The sequence below is a fragment of the Sminthopsis crassicaudata genome, chromosome 6, assembly GCF_048593235.1.
Source record: "Sminthopsis crassicaudata isolate SCR6 chromosome 6, ASM4859323v1, whole genome shotgun sequence".
NCBI classification, from domain to species: Eukaryota; Metazoa; Chordata; class Mammalia; order Dasyuromorphia; family Dasyuridae; genus Sminthopsis; species Sminthopsis crassicaudata.
The window spans coordinates 161,140,127-161,162,418 of record NC_133622.1 but is presented as its reverse complement, the minus strand read 5'-3'; the positions used below and the strand labels follow the sequence as shown (position 1 = coordinate 161,162,418).

Here is a 22,292-nt window from a genome sequence, read left to right as displayed (position 1 = left end):
GGAGAAAGCTAGATCTCACCGACCTCCTTGCTGATCCGGTTGTCCGACTCCAAAGAAAGTAAGTCAACTGGTGTTATGGATATCTTTCTTATGTAAGGGGTAAGACAGTAGGGCTCTGGGCATGAACACCCTTGAGAAGTCTCTTTTTGTAAAATAAATTATATTTTAAAATTCTGTTTAATGGAGTTATAATTGCTTAATTTCACATTAAGAATTTTTTTTTTTCCTATTCAGAAATTTGCTGTTTCCATTTTAAATTGTTTTATCTCCTTTAGGGCTAATCTCATCTTTCCTCAGATGAATTTTCACTACTCATTTGTGCTAGATAGAATTTAAAGTCTTTTTTCCTAACATCCTTCTCCCCCTTTTTTTTCCTTCTTTCTAATGCGGTATATCTCTTAGGAAGAACATAGCAATAACCCCAAAGTCATCTGGCTTGGGAATGATGTGGCCAGAAATGATATATTTCTTTCCTTAGATTATCCTGCCCCAGTTTACTCTATATGACCAGGATGTTGATAAAAACCAACATCAATCAATCAGTTTTTGGGGATGTGAGCCCACAAATATTGCTGGCTGTCAGATAACAGCCCATTGGTCAATGACAACTGGGTTTCTGAAACTAATGAGCAACAATGATAAAGGACTTAACCGTTAATGCAGGTACAGAACAAAATTGATTGCCCAATTTTGACGTTTTAGGTCTAAAAACACACCTCCAGAAGGTTCCCCCATTGAGCTTTGTCTAGAGAATTTGGGGTATTGTACCTGTGTACAAATTCAGAACCAGACCATTCCTCAACTCTATCTCTAAGCCATAAAATTGGTGTATCAGTGACATGAAGCAACTGTTCCCTTTCACTCTCCCCTATAAATTTACCTTCTTGCTCCTGATTCTTTGATAACTTTTTTTAAAATTTACCTGCTTTAACTGGTGTTACAATTATAATAAATGTTGCCCCTTGACTTGGAGATGGGCGAACAGCATTCGAGGCATGGGACACAGCCAGTAAAAGTGCCCAGAACTGAGAAATGGAAGGTCTTGTTCATGGAACAGCCATGAAGCCAGTGCCACTGCAGTGAAGACTACATGTCAGGGATAAGGAATAAGAATAGGGTAGGGTGGAATGGCGTGGCACAGGTGTGGGGTTAGTTATAAAGAACTTTGAATACTAAATAGAGGATATTTGATCCTGGAAGTGACAGGGAGGCACTAGAATTTACTGAATAATTTACTGAATAAAGTAACATGTTCATACCTGTGCATTTATGCTATGTTTGATGCCACAGTGCACAAAATATTTCGTAACCATAGTTACCCACCTTTGTAAAGAGAGTAGGAAGGGTCTAAATTATATTTCTTAACCCTTTCCATGATAAAATTATTTGCAGTTGCTTAAAAAAAAATCCTTGATTTTATGTGACAGATTCTTCTCAACAGAACCCTTTAGAATTTCAATTTCTGAAGTAATTTTATCACTTGTTAATAGAAAAGATATATGTTCCCTTTGCATTTAAGACAGACTTTATCACTTCTAAGTATTGCCTTTGCTTGCATTATGGTGATTGTATATGTATAGATGTGTATATATACACATATACATACATACATACACACGTATATATATATATATAATTCTTTTGTCCTTTCTTTGCTTTGCATTACTTCATACAAGTCTTCCCATATTTCTCTGAATTTTTTATATTTATCAGCCGTTACTATGCATTTATATTGCATTAAATTCATATACTAGAACTTGATCAGCCATTCATTCCTCAAACGAAGAATGAGTATTTTCTTTTAATCCCTTTGAGGGATAGTCCTAATAATGATGAAAGGGTATGAATGATTTGGCAATTCTAAATTTATATATTTTAAATTCTAAATTCTATTTTCTTGAACAATTCCAAATATTTCCCAGAAGAGTTGAAGCAGTTCTCATTTCTACTAGCAGTGAATTGTCAGATATGTCTTACTCAAACAGCAGGTTTTTCCATTTTTTACTGTCTCTATTAGCTTGACATATGTGAGGACCTTATAATTGTTTAATTTATATTTCTTATAGTATTAGTGAATCTGAAGATATTTTAGGTGATATAGATTTCATTTTGTACTTCTTTTGACAACTGAATTATTTTTTTAACCACTTATAATAGAGAATGACTCTTAATTTTATAGAGTTGTGTCAATTTCCTATAGATTTTGGATATCAGACTTTAATCAGTACTATTTATTTATTTATTTTATAATTATAGTTTTTTACATTATATATGCATGGGTAATTTTTTTTTTACAGCATTATCCCTTGTACTCACTTCTTTTCCGAATTTTCCCCTCCTTCCTTCTACCCCCCTCCCCTACATGACAGGCAATCCCATACATGTTGCATGTGTTACAGTATATCCTAGATACAATATATGTGTGTAAAACTGAGTTTCTTGTTGCACGGTAAGAATTGGATTCAGAAGGTAAAAGTATCTGTGTAGAAAGACAATAGTGCAAACAGTTTACACTCAATTCCCAGTGTTCCTTCTCTGGGTGTAGCTGATTCTGTCCATCATTGATCAACTGGAACAATCAGTACTATTTAATACAAAGATCTTTCTTTTTGATTCTAATTGAAATGATTTTATTTGTGCAAAAGCTATAAAAAATGTTATAATTGCTGTTTTTTACTTACAATACCTTCTATCCCATATCTGGTTACAAAATTTCTCCCAATTTATAAAGACATACTCTTCCATTGTCCTCTAAATTTTTTATATTATACTTTTTGGTATCTATATTATTATTCTATTTGAAATTTATTGTTATATGTGTTGATCTAATCCTTTTTCCCCCACCAGTTTTCCCAACAAAGCTAGCTAAACCAAAAAAAAAAATCTCTTCTCTCAAAGTTTGTACATACAGGCTTATCCAATATTAAATTGTTGTGCACTTTGAGTTCTAGATCATCATTATTTTCTAGATCTAACCTATTTTACTGATTTACTTTTCTATTTTTTTAATATAGTATTAGAGAATTTTGATATTTCCTGTTTTGAAATTGAATTTGCAAGCTGGTAGTATTGAAGCCTTTTCCTTCCTCTGAAACTTTTGATTTTCTGTTCTTCAAGTGAATTTTAAAATATTTTTGTCTAATTCTATAATATATTCCTTTAGTGATTTAATTAGCATTGAATTAAATCTGTACAATAATTTGAGTAATGTTACTTTATTAGGCATGTCTATTGAATATCTGTCTAATTTTTAGGTGCTCTTTTTTCCCCCATGAAATTGCTTTGTAGTTAACTACATTTATATTCACCTATATTTTGGTAAGTTTGTGCCCAGATTTATAATGGATTTTTTTATTATCCTAAATGAAATTTCTCTTTTGGAATTTTCATCCAGAAGAGAGCAAGCAGGATAGTAAAGGTCCTTGGATCAATAATGCATGAGCATAGATTGAAGGAACTGGGAATGATTAACCTGGAGAAGATTCAGGGGAAATGTGATAGCTGTATTCATGTATTTAAAGGGCTATGAATGGAGGCTGGATTAGACTTGTTCCATTTGGCTAAAGTAGGCAGTTCTTGTTGAGTCACTTCAATTGTGCCTGACTGTGAGAATTGGAAACAATTGATAGAAGCTTCAAAGGAACCAGTTTAATCTTCATATCAGGAAAAACTTCCTAAAAATTAAAGCTGTCTAAAAATGGAATGAATGAACTGCCTAAGGAGGTGGTGGGTTCACACTCTTTGGAGGTCTTCAAACACACTGGGACAATCACTTATTTGTTAAGTATATCATACTTATCCCCATATCATAGTGGGGATTTGTATTGTATAAAAGTTGAATAGAGGGACATTGAGATCTCTTCAACTCTCTAATTCTCTCTCTTTGTTAACAATGTACAGGAAATCTGTCAATTTTTTTCTATTTTTCTTTTAATTTTTTTAATCTTCAGTTCTAAATTCTCTTCTTTCCTTCCCCTTTCTCCCATTGAGAAGCTGATAATTTTTATAGATTTATTTTTTTATCCTGATAATTTATTGAAGTGATTCATTCTGTCAATGAATATTTTTGCAGATTCCTTAACATCCTGTATTTCAAAATCTTGGAGATAGAAAGGGCTTTGCAGGCTAACTAGTTTGACTCATACCTGAAAATAAGAATGCTGATTTTCATTCCTTTGCTTGGAGCTTGCATTACTTATTGAAGAAACCCATTCTACTTTTGGGCAGCTCTAACTGTCAGGAAGTTTCTCCTTAAAATAAACTGAAATATGCCTCTTTGTTGGTTTTTTTGAAAAAAATTATATATATATATATATATGTATATATATGAAGCAAAATTTCTCTTCCATGTAACATCCAGAATTGAAGATAATACTCCTATATAATCTGACTAATGCAGAGTACAGTAGGATTGCAACATTCTTTTCTTTTATATGCTTTTTTCCCCTTCCCTTTTTTCTTTTTGGAGGTAATCTGGGTTAAATGACTTGCCTACAGTCCCACAGCTAGTGTCTGAGGTCATATTAGAATTCTGGTCCTTTTGACTTCAGGGCCATTGCTCTATCACTTGGCTGTCTCCTATGATTTCTTTCTTAATTCTACCTGAGACTTAGTAAATTTTCTTAGTTTCCATATCATGTCACTGACTTCTTGATCTTCTTCAGTTGCAACTTTGCCAGTCACATCTCTCCAATTTTTTTTTTTTACTTATGAACTTTATTTATTAAATCTCTATGTAAAACTTTTTACATTATTCCTATTTAAAAACAAAAACAAAAAAAAAAAAAACAACAAAGCTAAACAACTTATAGATTCAATCCAGTATTCTCACCTGTCTAGATCTTTTGGAATCCAATGTCATCCAGTCATTGATAAAGTTGTTAAGTTGCAAAGACCCAAGTACAAACATTACTCCAGGATTGGACATCAAGCAATGAATGATTATTTTGGGAAGTTCAACCAGTTCTCAGAATTCACCTTGTAGGGTGAGTTCAAAGACTAGAAATGTTTTGCTGGATATATAGCCATAAAAAGTCAAGAATGCCATCACACAGAAAGGCAATAATGACCTTGCTCCCAGTCTTTGCTTTTTATTCCTGCCTTTTTTTTTTTTTTTTTTAATCTTTCCATTCATCTGCATGCGAGACCAAATGAGTTTTGGATTGGAACCAGAAAGAGCCCTTGGCAGTTTACTTGAAGTTGTCTTCCTAGTGAAAAAAAAAATCTAGACAGAGAAATTTAGCAATCAGAAATTATGCAGGGAAACACAAATTTTTTTAGCCCCAAGTCTCTAGTATAGATGTGCTTTAGGGAAAAGAAAAGATAAATTTAGCAGCTCTATGTTCCAAAGTACTTTGATGTTTGGGGGAAGAAATCTCCTTTTGGAAAGGAAGCACTCATCCCTGTCAAGACTTGGGGGAAATGGGCTGGCACAACCCCATTTTGTGGTAGGAAAATCACTAGGGAAAATCTCAGTCTCAAGGTTGAATGTTTTAAGATTTTTGCTTTTCTCCTCTACATCTCCCAGGCGTAACAAAAATACTATCCCCTCCCCACAAAAACCCCAAACTCCCCACAGCTCTGGGTTTTAAGCTTATAGAACAGTGGTAGATCACATTCTGTGAAAAAGAGGTAGTTTCCAAATTTACGGTGCTGTCTAAAGCCAGAAGTTGGAAGCAGACAAAAGTTCCACAACTTTATGCCTAGTGGAGCTGTGTCTGACTATAGGACCAGCAGAGTGCTGTCAAGCAGCAGACATAAATTCCCAGCCTGGGGTTACAGGGTCTTCACAGCAGTGCTTACACACTCAGCAGAAACTACCATCCCTGCAGGCAGAAGTCCTGGAGCAGTGAAATAACATACTTCCAACAGATGCCTTTTCCCCCTCCCTTTTGTCCTCTACCTCTCCACCTAGAGAATGGAGATGTATCTCATCTTATAGTCATTGTGATGAAGAAACCCCAAAACTCTTAAAATCTCCTTGGACTCTGCCTCAGGGAAGGGACTCCACCCCAAGCACAGTTTCATCCTTATCTGGCTCAATCCCAAAACCCATTGAATTCTATTTAAATTCTAACCTTGGCTGAACCTCAAGCAGGAAGCCAGTCTGGGACTCCACCCATGAGCCCCTTCAGATTGTCCAAAGTCCCCTGTTATAAAAAGAGCCAAACTGGAGTCCACTCTTTGCAGAGGACACTGGCCATGTCAAGGATTTCTGCTCACTGGAACTGTGGTTCCGGTGCCCTTTATCTCTACCCTCAACTTTGCTAACTAAACTTTACTTTCAAACCCCACAATAAGCCTCTTTTATCAATCTAGATTTTCAGGTCTGTAAATTCCTTTACAGAGGACTCTTGCACCACTACTAGACCTCATTTAACTCTGCATCCTTGTGCTGAATCCAAAAGGGTTTCAGGGGAGCTTTATTTGACTCCCTGTACCCTGAATCTGCCACTAGACCTCAATTAAACCTAATTTCACTTAGGCACCTGTTATCTAGTTCTCATCAATTGTGTTATATACAGACATCATGTGTATTTTATCCTTAATTATCAATTATAAATGAGGAAACCCTAGGAGGAATAATGAAGGCAAAAGCTGTTCTCCTAAGACAACTTGAGAAGAGCCCAGGGAGAAGGTCTGATGCTGAAGATGGAAGGACTTCCCGCTGTGGAAGGACCCAAACTCAAGTGTGCTGCCCATACTCATCCCGGTTTGGGCTTCTGCTTGGGGCTGGGAGGATCTGGCACACATCTGGTGGATGCATTAGCAGAGAGGCAGGGATCCTGCTGGTTGGAGCACTTGCAGGAGTCCCAGTCTCAGGGAAGAGAAGACAGCCAGCAGAGAGAGGAAGATCCTGTATGGGACAACAGGATTCTGGCAATGGCTTTGATTTGGAGAAGAGAGCCCAAAGTTGAGCCCCAAGACAGACCACAACAAATAACAGTAAGAAGAACCTGAGATTTGGGTCATTATTCTCAATATTTCAGGACTAGAATCTGAATACACTAATAGCTGCTAAAAATAAAATAAAAAATAAATAAGTAAAAATGATCAAACAAAGGAGAAAGAACCCAACCATGGATAACGATATAAGGTTAAAAATGATCTGGGTTTATATTCAGAGGGAGATTATGGAACTAAAAAAAAAAAATCACTCCTTTTTTAATGAGAAAAGTCAGGTGGCCCCAAGTACAAAAAGATTTCTTAGAAGGACTTAAAAAGGACTTTAAAAATCTAATAAGAGAGATTGAGGAAAAACTAGAAAAAATATAAGAGCAATCCAAGAAAATGAAGAAAATTATGAAAAGAAAGATAACCAACTTGAAATAGAGAACCAAAAACTTAAGGAAGAAAATGATTCCTTGAAAACTAGAATTGGACAAAAGGAATCTAAAAATATTCTAAGACTCCAAGAAAAAATAAAACAAAATCTAAAAAATGAAAAAATAGAAAAGAAAGTAAAATATCTCATCAGAAAAACAACTGATCCAGAGAACAGATCCAGGAGAAATAATATAACAATAGTAGGACTGCCTGAAAATCATGACAAAAAAGAATGTTGATATAATATTGCAAGAAATTATAAAGGAAAATTGCCCTGAAGTTCTAGGACAAGAAGGCAAAGTAGAAATAGAAAAAAAATCTGCTGATCACCACCTGAAAGAGATTCTAAGAGGAATACTTTGAGGAACTTCATAAGCAAGTTTCAAAGCTCCCAGGTTATGGAGAAAATATTGGCAGTAACAAGGAAAAAAACAACTGAAATATCATGAAGTCACAACCTAACAGCTACTACTATTAAAGAACTGTATTTTGCTGAGCTGAGGTTAAGAGCAAGGGTAACTTATACAGCAAAAGTAATTATAATCCTGAAAGAAAAAAGTGACTATTTAACAAATCAAAGAACTTTCAGGTATTTATGACTAAAACAGCAGAACTTAAGGGTAAATCCAACATCTAATATCCAGGAGAAATGTAAACATTAAGACACTCAATAAGGGGCAGCTAGTTGGTGTAGTAGATAGAGCATCAGCCCCGAACATAGGAGCAAATCTGGCCTCAGACACTTAATACTTTGTGGCTGTGTAACCCTGGGCACATCACTTAACCCCAGTTGCCTCAGCAAAAATAATAATAAGAAGAAGACTTGATGCAATCAAATTGTTTATTTTTTATGTATGAAAATATTATCAGTTCTTTTATGAATATCATTTTTATTTGGGCAGTTTGAAAGAAAGGTTTAGGCTGTGCTGAGGGTGGTGAGATGATTCTTAAAAAAAACTGTAAAGAGAGATAAAATGAACAATTATCTTATACAAATGAGGAAAAAAAGGAAAAATTGAGAGAGAAGTTAGTAGAGGGAAGAATGGGTAATGCTGAAACCTTACTCTTGAGAATGGATTAAAGAAGGAATAACATACTATATCTAAAAGTATAAAAGTCTTTTAAACTCAGAAAGAAATAAGAGGTGGATAGGGTGGGGGGAGAGAATAAGAGAGAAATTCTTGGAAAGGTGGGAAGATTTAGGGCAAGGTATCTGGTAGAAGTAAAGTAGAAGATTCAGGAACGATAGCAATATTATGAGGGGTAAAAGCAAAGAAATGAGGGATAGGAATAGGGTGAGAAGAATAGTGAAGAAAAATAGGGAAGAGGTAAATATACAAATAATTATAGCTTAGAATATGAATGGGATGAATTTACACATAAAATGGAAACTGAAAATAGATTTTAAAATTTTGAATTCAACAATACGTTGCTTTCAGGACCTGCTATAAAAATTAAACACACACACATAAAATAAAAGTCAGAAATAGAATTTATTATATAAAAACACAGGGGTAGTAACCATAGTTTCAGGCAAAGTTAAAGCCAAAATAGATCGAACCAAAAGAGAAACATAGGGAAACTAAACTATGTGTCAATCATATTATTCAGTATTGTTTTAGAGTAGAACATTTAAAATAAGTACATAGTATAAAATACCTGAGAGTATACCTGCCAACAGAGACAGGACATATAAATATAAACAAAACATTTTTATACAAATAAAGTTAGATCTAAATAATTGAAGGTTCATGGATAGGTAAGGCCAATATAATTTTTCAAAAAACAATTTTACTTAACTATTTTGTTGAGTTAAAAAGAAAAGTTCATTAGAATAAACAAAAGGTCAGGAACTTCAAAGAAACTAGGGAGAATGATATTAATAAATAATGTAATTATTTATAATATTATTTAAATATTAATAAATAATATCTCATCAGACCTTAAATAATATTAAATCATATTATTAGAAGAATTTTTTTATGTTTTGCTGTGTACATGGGAATGTTTTTCATTTCTTTTCTTATTTAGTACTTAAGTTTAAGATAAATTTAACAATTTAAAAAAATTCAGTCCACAAACTTCAAAGTTTCAGACATTGGAAAGCTGAAAAAAATCTTACAGCACATAGAAATTTGGAGGAATTTGAGTTTCAGCTCTTTTTCCTTTTTTTTGTTCACTAGCAACCAACGGTTTTAATTAAAAAAGAAATAACAAAATAAAGACCAGAAAAGGCAAAGGGTGACTGACAAATGAATGAACCCTTGCTTCACCACTGAGTAATTACGAGATTACTTTTATTACAAGAGATTCATTTGAGGTTTTATCAAGTCTTCTTCTTATTATTATTTTTGCTGAGGCAACTGGGGTTAAGTGATGTGCCCAGGGTTACACAGCCCTGATGAAGCATATCTGTAATTCTTGGAGTCAGTACTGGGGAAGAGGAAGAAATTTGGATTTAAAGTCAAAAGGCATATATGTAAAACCTGGCTCTTTCTATATATTGTTTCAATCACATCAATAATATCTCTTTCTCCTTCCCAAACCATAAGCCACCACCTCTCTTATGGATAATGTGTTGTACTGACATTCAGGAGAGACCTGGGTTTATCCTAACTTGGACATTTACCAAATGTATGGCTATAGGCACATAATAAATGCTATATAAATGTTTTTTTCCTTGCTTCCTCATTTTCTTCTTTCTAACCATTCCTCCCTCCCTTCCTTCCTCCCTCCCTCCCTCTCTCATTCTTTCTCTCCCTCCCTGTCTCCCTTCCTTCCCTCTCTCCCTCTCCTTCCTTCCTTCCTTCCTTCCTTCCTTCCTTCCTTCCTTCCTTCCTTCCTTCCTTCCTTCCTTCCTTCCTTCCTTCCTTCCTTCCTTCCTTCCTTCCTTCCTTCCTTCCTTCCTTTGTTTTTTCTTTCAAGACAGTCTTGGGAAAGAATTAATGAGAAAAAGAAATAGAAAACCATAACAAGGCAATGATTTACTATATTCATCCCAGAGAGCTGGCTTTAAAACAAAAACAAGAGAAAGCAACCCAATTCTTAAGAAAAAGAGGTTGGGATACAAGCACAAATCTCCTTAGTTGAAGAAGCAGGGAGAGAAAGAGGAACTACTGTCTTTGGGGTTCCTCCTCTGTCTCTCAAGTTCATTAGCTGTTGATTTCCTCACTTCTCTTTCTTTAGGAAGGCTTTTACTCTCCTGATTTCCCAAACAGCTGCTTACCAAATTTGCTTCCTGGAGAGCACACCTACTTTGTCCCTTCTCTCTTGGTCACCTATCCATCCTCCCAGCACAGTTCCCTGTATAGCTATTAGGGCTTCATGGGCTTGTGAGTCCACACTGCCTGCCTGCCCTGGATCCCACACCAGCTCCCCCAACCTGGTGGGATTTTGCCCAGGTTTGTATTCTTGGGGGCAGATGGATTAGGCAGTAACCTCTGCCCCTCTTTTCACTCTGTCTAGGGAAAGAACTGAAAGAATGAGGAGGGCAATGCTGGGGGATTTCTATCCTGATCAGCAGGAATAAATCTCTACCATCTATATCTCCTTGGCAACCCCGAGGGAAGGTTGGGAAAGCTTATAAATATTAGTTTCTCTGAGGTCCAAGCAGAATGTTAGGATTAAGCCACAGTCAAGGTTACAGAGAAAAGTACTTTGGAATTAGAACTTGCCTGGAGTTCTGACTCAGGCAATTATTAGCTGAATAACCCTGAAGTACTTTGAACCTCAGTTTTCTCTTCTGTAAAATGGAGACAATAATCCACTTATAGCAGTACTGTGCTAAATGCTTTACAAATATTAATTTCAAACTGACAATAACATTGGAAGATAGGTCCTGTTATCCCTATTTTACAAATGAGGAAACCAAGGTAAACAGGGATTAGGTGATTTGCTCAGGGTTATACAGAAATAAATATCTGAAGTCAGTTCTTCCTAACTATGAGCTCCTCACAAAGTTATTGAATAGTCTTATAAAATGTGAGCTATTATGATGATGTTATTTCATTTTCAATTTCTCTGTCTCTGGAAAAATGGCATTAGGAAACTAAAGCCCCCTCGGTGTCATAGAATTTGAAAGTTCTTTCTTCTTTAATATTTTATTTACTTTTTAATTTTTCTTATGAATTTAATCATGGTCAGGACATAAATATTTCAATATACAAAGAAGAACAAAAGAGGTTTGTCAATTAAGTGGTGAACTTTGGCTAAAGTTTTAAGTTCAAAAATTTAAAACTAGCCACAAGATTGCCCTATGCCCCTCTCTAAATTTTCTTGTGTTTTACTTTCACATATTTTAAATATTTAATTGATTCTCTTTTCTTATTAAAATTTGTTTAATCTTCTTCCACTTCCCCAAATAGAAGCCTCCTTTGTAACAGATAAATTTCATCAAGCAAAATAAATAAGCACATTAGCCACATCTGAAAATGTCTAGTTCATCATCTTCCTGCCAAGAGGGAAGCTTCATGTCTTTTTGATTCACAATAGGTCACTGTTTTGATCAGAGCTTTGAAATCCTTTCCATTGAACTGATGGTTATGATAGTCACACAAACAGCATAGTTTTCTCAGCTCTTTCGCCCATAACTTGGCTCATTCACTAGCTGGTAAGCCAAATGTGTCTTTTACAGCTACGAAATCCCAATTTTTGGCTGAATGGAATTTGAAAGAAAGATATCATCTGTTGTTTATCTTCACAAAAGAAAAATCTCAGCGTCTTTCACTAAGTCTCTAGACTACACAGGACATCCGGGTAATTGTTTTTCTCCACTTTCAAAAGAAAGGCAGATAAGAGATGGTTTATAAGAGAGACAGATGTCAGGAAGGATAACGGGCTTTGCTTGAGTCACTGAGGATGTTTTGACAAATCACATTATATCACCATCAAGAGTCATTTTAATCTATGTGACAAGCTTGTTATGATTACATATGGAAATTTAGGCTTTGAAGTAAATGACTTGGACAGGGAGAAAAATCCAAAGCTATTTCTTGGCAAAAGTTATAGCTTGATAGGCTATCATTTTTATTTATTTATTTATTTATTTTTTTGTCTTTGCTCCTAATGCATGGATTTGGGTATATTTTTGCCTTACTCAAAAACCTGTAGAGGCTGATCATCCCCCACCACATTAAATATAAACTCTTTAACCTGTCACTCAAAGCCCTTCCCATGACTTCAAAAATATTTTATACTGGCTAGGAATCTGTTTAAGCCCTATGTTTTTAGACCTATTTGGTCTTTGATTTTTTTAAAATAACTTTTTTATTTAATTTTTAAAATTTTTGGAATAAAACAAGCATTTCTGTAACAATACAATAAAAAAATGATTGCACATGAAACTTCAAATCTACTATGTACAACTTGATATTCTTTTCAAATATATAACAAAATTGTCATGTAAATTTCTTTTTCCCCCTTTTTTTGTTCCTTTCCCCTCCCCATCCCAAAGATGGCTACCATTAGACACAAATATATCTAGATATATATCTAGATAGATAGATGTGTATATATACATATATAAACTTATATACATACATATATACATGTAGAATTATTCTATACATACTTCTATTCATTAGTTCTTTCTCTAGATGCAGATGGTATTTTATTCATATAACCTTTATAGTTAACTTAGGTATGTATAATAGACAAAACTTATTCATTCAAAATCATTCTTAAAACAACATTGCTATTACTGTTTACAGTGTTCTCTTGATTAATATTTCAATGGGATTGTTGGAGTCCACTTTTTAGGAGAAAGCACTATTTTCTCCCTCAATCTCCCATGGCAGCAGAGATAAAGCCAAAGGAATTTTTTTAAAACTAGTCCAAAACCAAGCATACAAGAAATCCAAGAAATAAACAAAATAACTGAATCTTGGACTTGGGTACTCCGTCTGTTCTTGTGGGACACCCAGAAAATACATTACAGGTTCAAAGTATTCCATGAATATACCTTTACTCAAAACCATAACTCATGAGCCCCTATTACACTAGTTAGCCAGACACAAGTGAAATGTATCTGAAATATCTGAATAATAAAAATAACTGCCTGTACAGTCTCCCATAAATAAATGTACCATCAGTAGGAAGAGTGGACAGACAGGAATAATGCAGGGAGCACGCCCAGAGGGAACTATGTGACCTGGATGCACATGGTCGTGTCATCATGCTGCTGCTCCCTGAATCTGCACCTGGTCATTGCCTTACATCACATCACGTAGCAAAAACCTCTGCTCTTCCCCCACTGGATACACACGCCAGCCCTGCTCCTTTCATCCTTTTTTCCCTTCCTCCCCTTGAGTTTTATATCAGTCTTTCATGCAGCTCTTTTCCATCTCTTTACTACCTCAGCTCCATCATGATAGAAAGAAATGCCTAGAAAGTCTTTTCTTCATATTTTAGCTCCTTAATGATGGCCGGAGGCACTGTATCCAGATAATAAAAGCTAGATAGAGCTCTCTTAACCTCAATTGCCTCAGCCAAAACAAAGCAAAAATATCTATATAGATTTACATACTTGTGTGTATAATCTCTTTCTCTGTCCCTCTTTCCCCCCACTTTCTCTCTTCTCTGTTTCTTTCTTTGTCTGTGTCACTGCTTGTCTGTTTCTGACCCTCCCTCTCTCTCATAGAGATAAACTCCCTCTTTCTCTGTCATATATTTGCATATATGTATATATACACACTTACACATATATATGGTTTGTATGTATGTAGTATGAATGGCACACACATGAACTTAGACTAGAACCAGAAGATGAATGAAATAGGCAGTGATTTTCTCCCCCCTTTCCGACCTGTCAGGAGCAAAACTTCCTTGCTGAGGTCCTCTGTAAAGGAACGCCCCCTATCCCCACTTGGAGGGGAGCTCCCCGACGCTTTCGGTACCCAGAGGGAGGTCTGATCAGTTCCCACCTGGGTCGGATGTGACTAAGGGAAGGCTTCTGGTTCAAGGAAGCAATCAGACAGAAAGATAGAAACATCCCTTTATTCCCCCCAAAAAGCAGCTGGTAAATGAGGAAAGACCCAGCGAGCGCTGGGGAGGGCACGGGGCAGGGGAGGGCACGGGAGATTGCTCCGAAGATTAGCTGGGACTTTTTAGATCTGAACGTTATTGAGCAAGGGAACCCCACGAGTGGTGAGCTAAATGTTGGGGGGGTTAAGTGACCTTAGCTTTGCCACATGGCAGCGGCACGGCCCAGGAGAACCCGTGATTATAATGAGCAGAAGCCCGCTGCCGGGGTCTTTCTGTCCGGGGGAAGAGGGAAAGGAGCCGCAGCCCCCGGGGCAGGCCGTCATGCTGGGAACCAGGGAAGCCTTCCTACCTCTACGGGGCTAATGGGAAGACGCGTCTGAAGCTCAGGAAAAGGTTACGGGATTGTGACCCGGCAGGACGAGCCCAACCCTCGCGGCCTCGGTCTCTGGGTCTCCTTCCTTTCCTTTCCTTTCTCCCCTCCCTCTCTCTGTCTCTTCACATCCCTCTAACTCTCTCTCCGTCTCTTCCTCCCTCCTTGTCTGTTTCCATTCTTATTGTCTGCCTCCATCTCTTTCCTCTTTTCCTCCCATCTTGCCTCTCTCCGGCCTCGTCTCCCTCTCTCTCTGTCCTTTCCTCTCTCCCCTTCCCTCCCTTCCTCTAGCTCTCCTCAGACATTTACTAACTGTATCATCCGGGGTAAAAGGAGAATAATAATAGTCCCTATCTCATTGGGAGACAAGTCAAATGAGACAATATATGTAAAATGCTTCAAGCCTCAAATCACTGTGGAAATGTTAGCCGTGATGAGAATGATGTAAAGGCATTTGTAAAATATTCACTAAAATATTAGGGCATAATTTATCATGCAAATTATTCACATGATTAATTTAAGATTAAGCCATTTATGGACAGGGAACATCCCTTTTTAGTTTCACTTTTTAATGGTGACATATGGCATGTATATAAGACGGTACATTTCCCAAAGAAGTGGTGGAAAAATATTGGTTGACTGATTCTTGAAAGTTGTCTAGAGAATGGACACATAAGGAATGATTCCGCTACAGGAAGTGTTCAAAGAGCTGGCCTGTTGACTATGTCTTGGGCAAGGAGAGCCCCTTCCATACTTAGCTCTTCTTCTTCCTTTTCACTGATGCTGAGGTTCCGCTCACAGCTTTTCTGCCACCTTGTCTTTCAGGTACTACAAGACCACCGTATTGCTCATGTGTTTCGCCGTGCCCACGTTGGTGCCCTGGTACGTCTGGGGAGAGAGTATATGGAATTCCTACTTCCTGGCCTTCATCCTCCGCTATACCATCTCCCTCAACGTCACCTGGTTGGTCAACAGCGCTGCCCATATGTATGGCAATCGGCCCTTTGACAAGAACATCAGTCCCCGGGAGAACCCAATTGTCACTTTGGGGGCCATTGGTGAGTGGGGAGTATAAGGACCAGTAAAGCAAGGGAGCTGTGACTTGGGTTGGGGTGGTGGAGAGTCATATAAGCATCCTGAGGAGTCATCTGTAATGGCTGAAGGTGATATCTTCTCCAGTTGTTGCACAGAGTGCCATGGCAACCATAGCTATCAAAACAAAAATCACATTTTTGAATGGGAGAGGTGGGAAGAAAGAAGATTCATATTCATTTATAGAAATTGGTACATTTATAGAAATGGTACAGAGGAAAAGCAGTTTTTTAAAAATAAAAATCAAGAGCTAATCAACATACAAATTACTACCCCAAAGAGTTAAGGATCACAATTAGCTTGCAAACCCAGGTCCCACAGACTCTTGGCTCCTATGGACCAGGTCTAATCTAAACCCAAGAAATCATAATCTCTCTTTGGCTCATTATGTCCCAACTCAGAGCTTATTCTTGGAAAAATCTTGAAAGAAAGCTTTTTATCTCCACAAATGGGGGCAAAATCAAGTCCCCCAGATTCCACACAGATTTAAGGTACAAGGCAGCCAATAGAAAATGGAGAAAATAAAAAGGACTATAGGAACTTATAAATAATGCATAAACACATAAAGGACACATAACCATAAAGCAAAAGCCACAATTATCCCTTTTTTCTGTTTAGTTCTGCTTTTCATAGCTCCCCTCTGAGGGGAAACAAGCTTGGAGTAACTAGACAGGAAATACTCTCCAACATTCTGATGGGTTTCACTTTACCCCATAATGGTGAGTATAGACATGTAGGTTTAAGGTGCCAGAACTCAGACTGTCCCCAAATAGAAAGTGCCTTCCCATTGGAACCTAAGCAAACAACTTAAGATAATAGTGGAAGGCAAAGAACAGATCCCTTGCAACTCCTCTAGCTACGAGAGCCATGCTCACCCTTCTTTCCTACAAAAAGCTGGTATTACTCAGGGACTCCTCCTTCTGCAATAGAAGCTTAGACTCTAGAACTCAAGAATCTGAGGCAGTTGGAGAAACCATCCGCAAGGCCGGTGCTCTGTTTCAAAGCCTGGATTCTGGGACAATGTCATGAAGAAAATCTTTCAATCCTCCTTTATCCTAGGTGCTGGGATTCAGAAATTTTCACCACTTGAATACCGAAGGAACCACAGCTTCAAGGCTGGGACCAAAACCTCTCCCCTGAGGCTTCCTATGCCTTCAAGGCAGCCATTAATGGTTAAATAGCTTTAAGGTAGCCATTAATGGCTCCTAAAGAAGCAAGGACCAGGTCCATTCTTGCCCCTCTCAGGATGGTTAGCAAGGACTTGAGAAGGAATATTCCCTTTCTATATCCATTCATAAGAGTACAAGTCCACCATTTCATTTTGGAGGCATCCTAAATCATGAATACTTAATCAGGAGATGTCCTAACTCCCTGCAGTGATATGCAGTTGGGCGTTTTCACATTCTCCAGAGAAAAATACCTTCAGAAGTCTCAAACAAAGACTTTCCTTCTTGTAAGCTCTTCAGTTTCATTGGGAAACCTTCCTTGATCAAACCCCCATAGTAACAATGGACCCGGTGGGATACAAACCCACTGCCATTAGTTGTGCTATTGCCTTCTTTGTAATTGTTATCATATTTTTTTTTTTTTACTGGAACCTCATCCTAACATTGTCAGTCCACGTGCTTCTGATAGAATTTGGTAAGATTGCTGCCATTTATCTGATCATTGCAAAAGCATTGAGAAATGGGAGGAAAGACTCCCAGCAGATGTTTGAGAAGACTTATGAGAAATATGACAGCTATCTTTAAGTATTTGAATGTAGATTTGTTTCACTTGGCTTCTGAGGAGATCTAACCCCACTTTCCTCACTTACATTAATACCAACACAAGCAAATAGGCAAATCAAAGCAAAGCAGGAGGAGGCCCTTCCCCTCAGACCTGGTGTGGGTGCCTGGGAGCACATCCCCAGGATAAGGAGCAGCCTCCCATTTCCCGGCTCACCAATTCTACTTCCATCCTAGCCCTCACTGTAACTATGCATTGGACCAATTGTACTGAAGAAAAGGCCGTGCAATCCCTTTTATCACCAACTTCAGCTATTGATTAATTGCTACCAATGGGCCAGGCAAACCATTCTAGACAAAGCAGGGAAGGCAGCCACAGATTCTCATCCTGAACACTGTCAAATGATTCAATATTAGAAGCAAAAAAAATGTTATCAGCTGAACCAACACTGAAAAAGATGCATTTGTACACTAGCTTTATCTTGGACCTTGCTGCAAAACCTTAAAAACCATTAGGACTTTCCTTCTGCTCTGCTGGTGCCTATTCCTAAGCAGGCCATCCATCTCTTTCTTTTTCTGTGTGTGTGCATATATATATATATATATATGCAAACCAAGTTGGGAAATTTAAAAACTAAATTCTTTTGCCTGGAAACCTCTCCTCTTTTCAAAATTCTATGTATCCCTCAAGACCCCACTCTTAAGTCTCCTTTCCCCTGGTAAGTCTTTCCTGATCACTGGAGCCTCTTCTGATCACAGTAATGACATTTCCCAAATCAAAAGAAAGGAAGGAAACAAGAATTCATTAGAACTAGATGCTTTATAAATATTATCTCATTTGATCCTCCTCACAACCCTGGAAGGTAACCGATATTATTATGCATATCTTAAAGATTAAGAAACTGAAGAGATGGAAGGTAAGTGATATTAGTATCCATATTTTACAGTTGAAGAAGCTGAGACAGATGGAAACCGAGGCAGACTTGTCCAGGGTCACACAGCTAGTATCTGTAAGAAGTCCAGATTTAAACTCAGGTCTTTCTGACCTGTGCCACCAGCTACCTGTGGACAAATTGGGACAAACAGGCTAATTAAAAACATCCCCTTGGTTAAAAAAAATCCTTAAATGGACATTGTTTTCTTGACATTTCCATTTCTAACAGAATTTGGGACATATGGTGACCAAACCTATAATGTAGATTGTATGTATCATTCACTGAGCTGTTAGTATATAAAGTTCTTATTTAGGATTTGTATCATGATTGTTTCCAAAAGGGATCGGGAAGCAGCTTACAAAATTAAATACAACACAAAATAAGGCAATTCAAAATAAAAATAAAAATAGAACCAAACCCACTTAACAGGAGTAGAAAAAGCAAATTTTACTGGGCATCTGGAATGAATTAGTTGTTGCTATTGAATCCCAAATTTAGCTCTATTTCCAGGCAGCTAAGGCAAAGAAGGAACACAGTTCTCATTGTGTAATAATGTAAAATATGCAAATTCATCAAGAGATAAAGGTTTTTTTCCTTTCCCTCCACTCCATTCCTCTTCTTTTTTGTTTATAGGTCGCCCTTGATTCTTAGACATGGGATATTGGGAAGTATGGTAGACTCTCTTCAACAGTGGTTGAAGAGAACCATGGTTTAGGAGAAAATGCAGATATTTTATTCTAATGGACATGTTGATATTCTATAAAAGCTGGGTGTTTGACATAAATATAAATCAATGAAAAATATTTCCTTTGATATTTAATAACAATAACAATAATTAATAATCATATTAAGTATAGTTAGATTGTTTTCTCGTGGTAATTTAATTTAGGGGGAGTTAAATCATTCAGTTTGTGAATCTTGATTGGTGAATGACTATAAGCTCACCTAAACCTGTCCAGATCAATCTTCATATCCATCCCATCCTGGACATCTTGCCCTGCCCTGATGCTACCCTTTGCCATCCTCTCTCTTTCATCCTTTTGCTCTTGGAACAGCAATCAAAACAGCACCATCACCATTTCTGGAAAGGGTCAGTAAATTAAACAAACATTTATATAAAGAGACTACTATGTGCCAGGAACTTGGGGCACAAAGAAAATCAAGGATAGTCCCTGACTTTACAAAGCTCATAATCTTATGGGAGAGAGACATGTAAAAATAACTATGTGTTAACAAGTTACAAAAGGTAAATTAGAAATAATCAACAGAGAGAAAGCACTAGAATTAGGAGAGAACAGAAAAGACTCCTTGTCGAAGATATGTTTTTAGCTAGGAGGCAAATATGAATAATTACTAAGAGAAAAAATTCCCTTCCTTAGCTACCACTCTTTTATATGTGCTCTTTCTGCCATTAGAATATAAGTTCCAATCTCACTTTTGGTTTTGTATCTCCAGTGTTAAGTCTAAGTTTAGCGCATAAAGGCACTTAATAAAAGCTTTTTGCAGTCAGATTGCAGAGCAAAATGAATACTTAACATGGGCATGAAGCCGTTTCTCACAAATCTCAAACACTTCAAGTGAACCTTTGGCAATTTTTGGACCACATTCAATTTGTGGTTGAATTTTCTAAAGAAAACTTTTAAAAAGTTATACTTTGTGTCATGGATTAAAGAGAAATCTTTAAGGTGGAACTGATTAATTATATTGTGAAAATTTAGAAAACTGACATGTATTCTTTCCCAGATGGAAGGCCATCTACTTTCTTTTAGAGCATTCTATGGGCAAAGTCAATATTTTCCTCAAAAAGGAACTTTGAATGTTCTCAGTCATTGGGACAACTGCTACCTGGTACCCCCGAATTCTATATCATATAAGAAAGATGATATTGTTTAGGTTTAAGAAACTTTACTTAATTTTTACAGGGGAAGGAAACAATATGAAAATGTCTGATTTTGTGGAATATTTTGTCCTATTGGGCTTTGTGGTATGAATTTGTTGGGCTGTTTTGAAGATCAAGGGAGATTACACACACACACACACACACACACACACACACACATATACACATATATACTTATATTTTATATGTGTATATATATATTTATAAATATACATGTATTTTCATGTTCATGTGTGTGCATATTTTTACACACACACATATATATGTATATTTATATATATGTATATATATGAACAGGAAAATAAGATCTAAGGAACCCCTACTCATGATGCCCTAGGTTTTATATGGCTTAGATAACTGGGAAGCTATATCATTAGCTCAGATCCAAGTTCCCTTGTACTAGTTAACTTTTGAGGACAATTTTATTGCATTCTTCATAATAGTTTTACAACTTTATTTTAAAATTTATTTTTATAAGCATTAACTTATCTCTTCCTCCCATCTTTCTCATATTTGAAGAACAGTAAAACAAAATAAAACCCTCTCAATAAGTACACAGAGTTCAGTAGAATACATTTCTTTATTTGCCATGTCCAAAAATACAGGTCCCATTTTGAATTCTCTGTCCATGATTTTTCTGGAGAGATGGGGGTGGTTAGATTCATTTTCAGTCCTTTGGACTCATGGCTTGTCATTGCATTAATTAGAATTCTAAAGTCTTTCAAAATTGTTTTTCTCTAGAATGTTGGTACCACTGATCCTGAACCAAGATACCTACCTCAGAATGTTGTTGTGAGGCTCAAATGAATGATAAAGAGCTTTGCAACTGAAGTGTTACAGAAATGTCATGGTTATTAGAATGATTATTTTGCATCAGCGTTCTGGAAAGAAGTTTTCTTACCTGTTTTCTTTGTTTTCTAGGTGAAGGCTTCCATAATTACCATCACACCTTTCCATTCGACTATTCTGCCAGTGAATTTGGCTTAAAATTCAACCCAACCACATGGTTTATTGACTCCATGTCCTGGTTGGGACTGGCCACTGAGCTTAAACGGGCTCCCAAGCAGATGATCCAAGCCCGTAAAGAGAGAACTGGAGATGGCACTGCTTGACTATTTGATTTTTATCCAGAATATATGCCATTTATGTATTGGTTCTTTGCTTTGGGCAATGTAGTTTTGATGTTCATTTTATTGGGGTGGGGGGAAAACTGTTGTGGTTTTGTTTTGGGAATTATTTATTTTAAGAATCAACTTGTCTAATGTCTCAAATCAAACTCTTCATTGAAATGTAAGACGAAAAGTCAGCAAAGCTGTTATTTAATGTTAATGTTCCAAGATGTAGGATATGGAATAGCCTTTGTAGTTATATGTTAGATGTACAGTCAAACTTTGTTATGGTCTTGAACCTGAGTGGATCCATTGATTAGTCTTTCTAAATTACGGTGAGCATTAAAAAATAATTATTGACTAATCAAACGTAGGTTTTGAGATACACTACATGAAGAATCCAATAGGCAGAGTGAGAAAACAAAAAAAAAGGTAGGGGGTTAAGTATGCTTTTGAAGAAATTTTATTCAGGGACTATGTTAGGATTCTTACAAGGTGCTAAGACACTGGAATGGATAGAGACAGTAATTATCTAATTTAGCATGACACTTAACAGTTCTCTAGTTCAGTAATGTATTTACTAGAATTCCATGAGATTCACACCTTTAAGAGAGCATACTTTTAAGGAGATCCCACAAAGCCAGAGAGTACCCACAAACCCATTCTCTGGGAGGATATAAGGAGCCAGGATTCATTGAGAAGGGTCAGAGCCTGGATTAAATCAAGAAGAGGACTTCCTGGGAGAACTTCAGGGGACTTTGGAGGAGAAGATGTGGAAGATTCACAACTAGGATTGATTTCTGGGAAACCCACAATCCCACACACTTGGAGGCAGAGTCTGATTCATTCCCA

At 36.8% G+C, this 22,292-nt stretch overlaps 1 protein-coding gene across 1 annotated transcript in view; it reads left to right on the top strand.

Moving 5' to 3' along the window:
- The window catches only part of SCD5 (stearoyl-CoA desaturase 5), a 62,487-nt gene extending 40,643 nt beyond the window's left edge, over positions 1-21,844 (top strand). The window contains exons 3-5 of the mRNA XM_074275495.1: positions 1-58; positions 15,503-15,735; positions 21,253-21,844. The exon at positions 1-58 is cut by the window's left edge and continues 148 nt beyond it. Coding sequence (XP_074131596.1) covers positions 1-58; positions 15,503-15,735; positions 21,253-21,443 — 482 coding nt within the window. The 3' untranslated portion in view covers positions 21,444-21,844. The remainder of the gene's footprint in view (positions 59-15,502; positions 15,736-21,252) is intronic.
- Positions 21,845-22,292: the final 448 nt, after the last annotated feature.